Genomic DNA, 2,675 nt, shown 5'->3' on the forward strand with positions numbered 1-2,675 from the left:
CCGATCAGTTAATTTATCTGGCAATATGATAGGTATGAACAAACAACCTATTTTAAACTGTTACAATGTAAATTTTTTGCGTTGTTTCGATGTAGAACATTTGTTGGACTTTATATTAATCTCTTTCGTATTGCTGCAGCCCACATTTCCTCAGGAAGCCTCCCAAAGAATCTCCTTACACTTGATTTGTCTAGGAACAAAATTACAACAATTGAGGGACTGAAAGAGCTTATGAGGCTGCGGGTTCTTAATCTCAGTTACAACAGAATCTCACGGATTGGTCACGGTAAGCTTGTCTTTTAAATTTTTAAATTTGATTTGTGCTAGCTATGATGTCTGCTAGTACAGTATTTATTGACTTGGAGAATTTATCACTTGGGATAGGAATATAATCCAAAGTTTAAATTTCAGGATTTCCAAATGGCACGCTGATAAAAGAGCTCTATTTAGCTGGAAATAAGATCAGCTACGTTGAGGGTCTCCACAGACTTCTGAAGCTAAAAGTTCTGGACCTGAGCTTCAACAGCATAACCACAGCAAGGGCCTTGAGTCAACTTGTTGCTAACGACAGCTCTCTCTTGGCACTCAACCTGGTTGGCAATCCAATTCTGAGCAATTTTAGCGAAGCTGCCCTTCGTAAAAACATTTGTAGCATCCTACCTAAGATATCCTACCTGAATAAGAAGCCCATTGATCCTCGGAAGGGACAGGAGGTGGCCTTGCACAGCATATCAAAGGCTGCACTCGAGAGCAATAACCGGTTCTCGCAGAAACAATTGACAAGGCGAGTGATCAAGACTACCAGTTCTTCGGTTAAGAGCCGGGGAAGAGAAAAGAACACCTATAGAGGAGCAAGCCGCAACCTCGGAGAGAGGAGCAGAATGAACAGATCAAGGGCCAAGCATCAACGGTCTATCACTTGAAGGGAATGAAATAGTCTATTACTTCAAGAAAATTAGATGATGATTCAATTTTTGATGTGATTTGATTTCGCTTTCAGTCGTAAATTAGAAAACACTATACGTCTTTATTTTTGTTAAATTTGGAAACTTATTACATTGTGTTTGGTTCATGGACAGCTTAGTTTATGAGCTGAAACAATTGATATAATTTAATTTATATACTTGTTTATTTCCTTCTTTGTTTAACTGATATGTAATTTGTTTATTCTGATGTGAACCGTGCACTTGATGTTTATCCGATCAGTTTAATATTGTCTCCTTTTTAGAATTCGATATTTTTCTTTGAAGAAGAGATCATACTTTCACTTGATGGGTTTTTAGTTAAAAACTGATTACGCTCGTAAATAATGTTAAACTACGAAGTACGATGGATGGGAGGATGAATTATATCGGATGTAGGATGTAGGAATTTATGTTCTATTAATCTCATGATTTTATCCTTCATTTATTGAATAAATCTGTCGTTTATTTATCATCTCAATTAAGTCTTCGAGAGTTTTTTCATTTGTCTCTAGGATTATGATGTCGTGATAAGACATTTAAGTTTTCATCAAAGAATTGATAATTTGATCCCCAACTATAACGTATTTATAAAAAAATTTCCTCCAAATGAGAGGTGCAACCAAAGGATGTTGGACTTCTGGGCTAGCTGCTGTGTGTACCTTTTGATTTACCCTGATAGCGGGTGGAAAATTTTCTTGAGACCGGACCGATCACCTCAAAAATAATCAATGGGGCTAAGTAAATTTATTTTTTTTTCTGGTTCTTTTTCACTCGTTGCTTTATGTTTGCTCGTGAGGAAGAGATGTGCTGGGATTCAATCAAAATATTATGTTGGAAAGTTTTTAGAAAGATCATGGGATTAAAAGGATATAGGATATTTCCATTGACATGAGATATTTTGGGGAGAGCCCAAGAGCAAAGCTATGAGAGTTTAGGCTCAAAGTGGACAATATTATACCATTATGGATATATGTAGACATTCTTAGGATACAATAAATTAGCATCAGAGTCATGATCCAGACCAAATACCATATGGGACCTTGAACGGAGTTGAGGGTAGGCTCGGAACTGATCATGAGTGACCGAATGCTCGTGAAGAGATCCGGAGCAGTCAAGATGACCAAATACTTGTGTGGGGCTCGGAGCATGTAAGAATAATCGAATATTTATAGGAGACGAGTTTGTCAGGATGATCAAATATTTACGGAGAGACTTAAATCAAAAATAAATAATCTCATACTGTTATAAAAATATATGAACATTTCGGCAGAGCAAGGTGTAAAGCCCATAGTTTTATTTTTCTCTTAGCTTTTGATGTTTTTTTTTTTATTTTCCTGTTTGTTGCGCCGACTTCCAGATGTTCTTCATCTCTTTCTTGTTGCACGGACATATAAAGTTGAGACTTCACCGTTCTCATTGCTTTTAATGTATTTGTTTGTTAAGACTTGATATACTCCACGACTGAAATGAATGGAGCGTTCGAAAATGATCCGGCAGCCGTAAAATGAATTTGGTTCTCATCTCAATTGTGGAAGTGAATTGCGAAAATGAGTCGAGCAACCTAACAAATATCTTGGTTTGTTTTCATCAGAAGATATAAAGTCTGAGTGGCTTTCTCTTCCTTCACGACGTGTTGGCTTTTTCTAAATTTCACCAAATTAATAGATTGACTTTTCTTTAATTCACCCCTCTAATAATATTTAGTTCACT

General features: G+C 36.5%; 1 protein-coding gene across 1 annotated transcript; it reads left to right on the forward strand.

Moving 5' to 3' along the window:
• Positions 1-332: 332 nt before the first annotated feature.
• On the forward strand, positions 333-923 carry LOC122021526 (U2 small nuclear ribonucleoprotein A'-like). The gene is made up of 2 exons (XM_042579649.1): positions 333-342; positions 412-923. The coding sequence occupies exons 1-2, from the start codon at positions 333-335 to the stop codon at positions 921-923; spliced, it is 522 nt and encodes a 173-aa protein (XP_042435583.1).
• Positions 924-2,675: the final 1,752 nt, after the last annotated feature.

The sequence above is a fragment of the Zingiber officinale genome, chromosome 9A (genome assembly GCF_018446385.1).
Source record: "Zingiber officinale cultivar Zhangliang chromosome 9A, Zo_v1.1, whole genome shotgun sequence".
Lineage (NCBI taxonomy): Eukaryota > Viridiplantae > Streptophyta > Magnoliopsida > Zingiberales > Zingiberaceae > Zingiber > Zingiber officinale.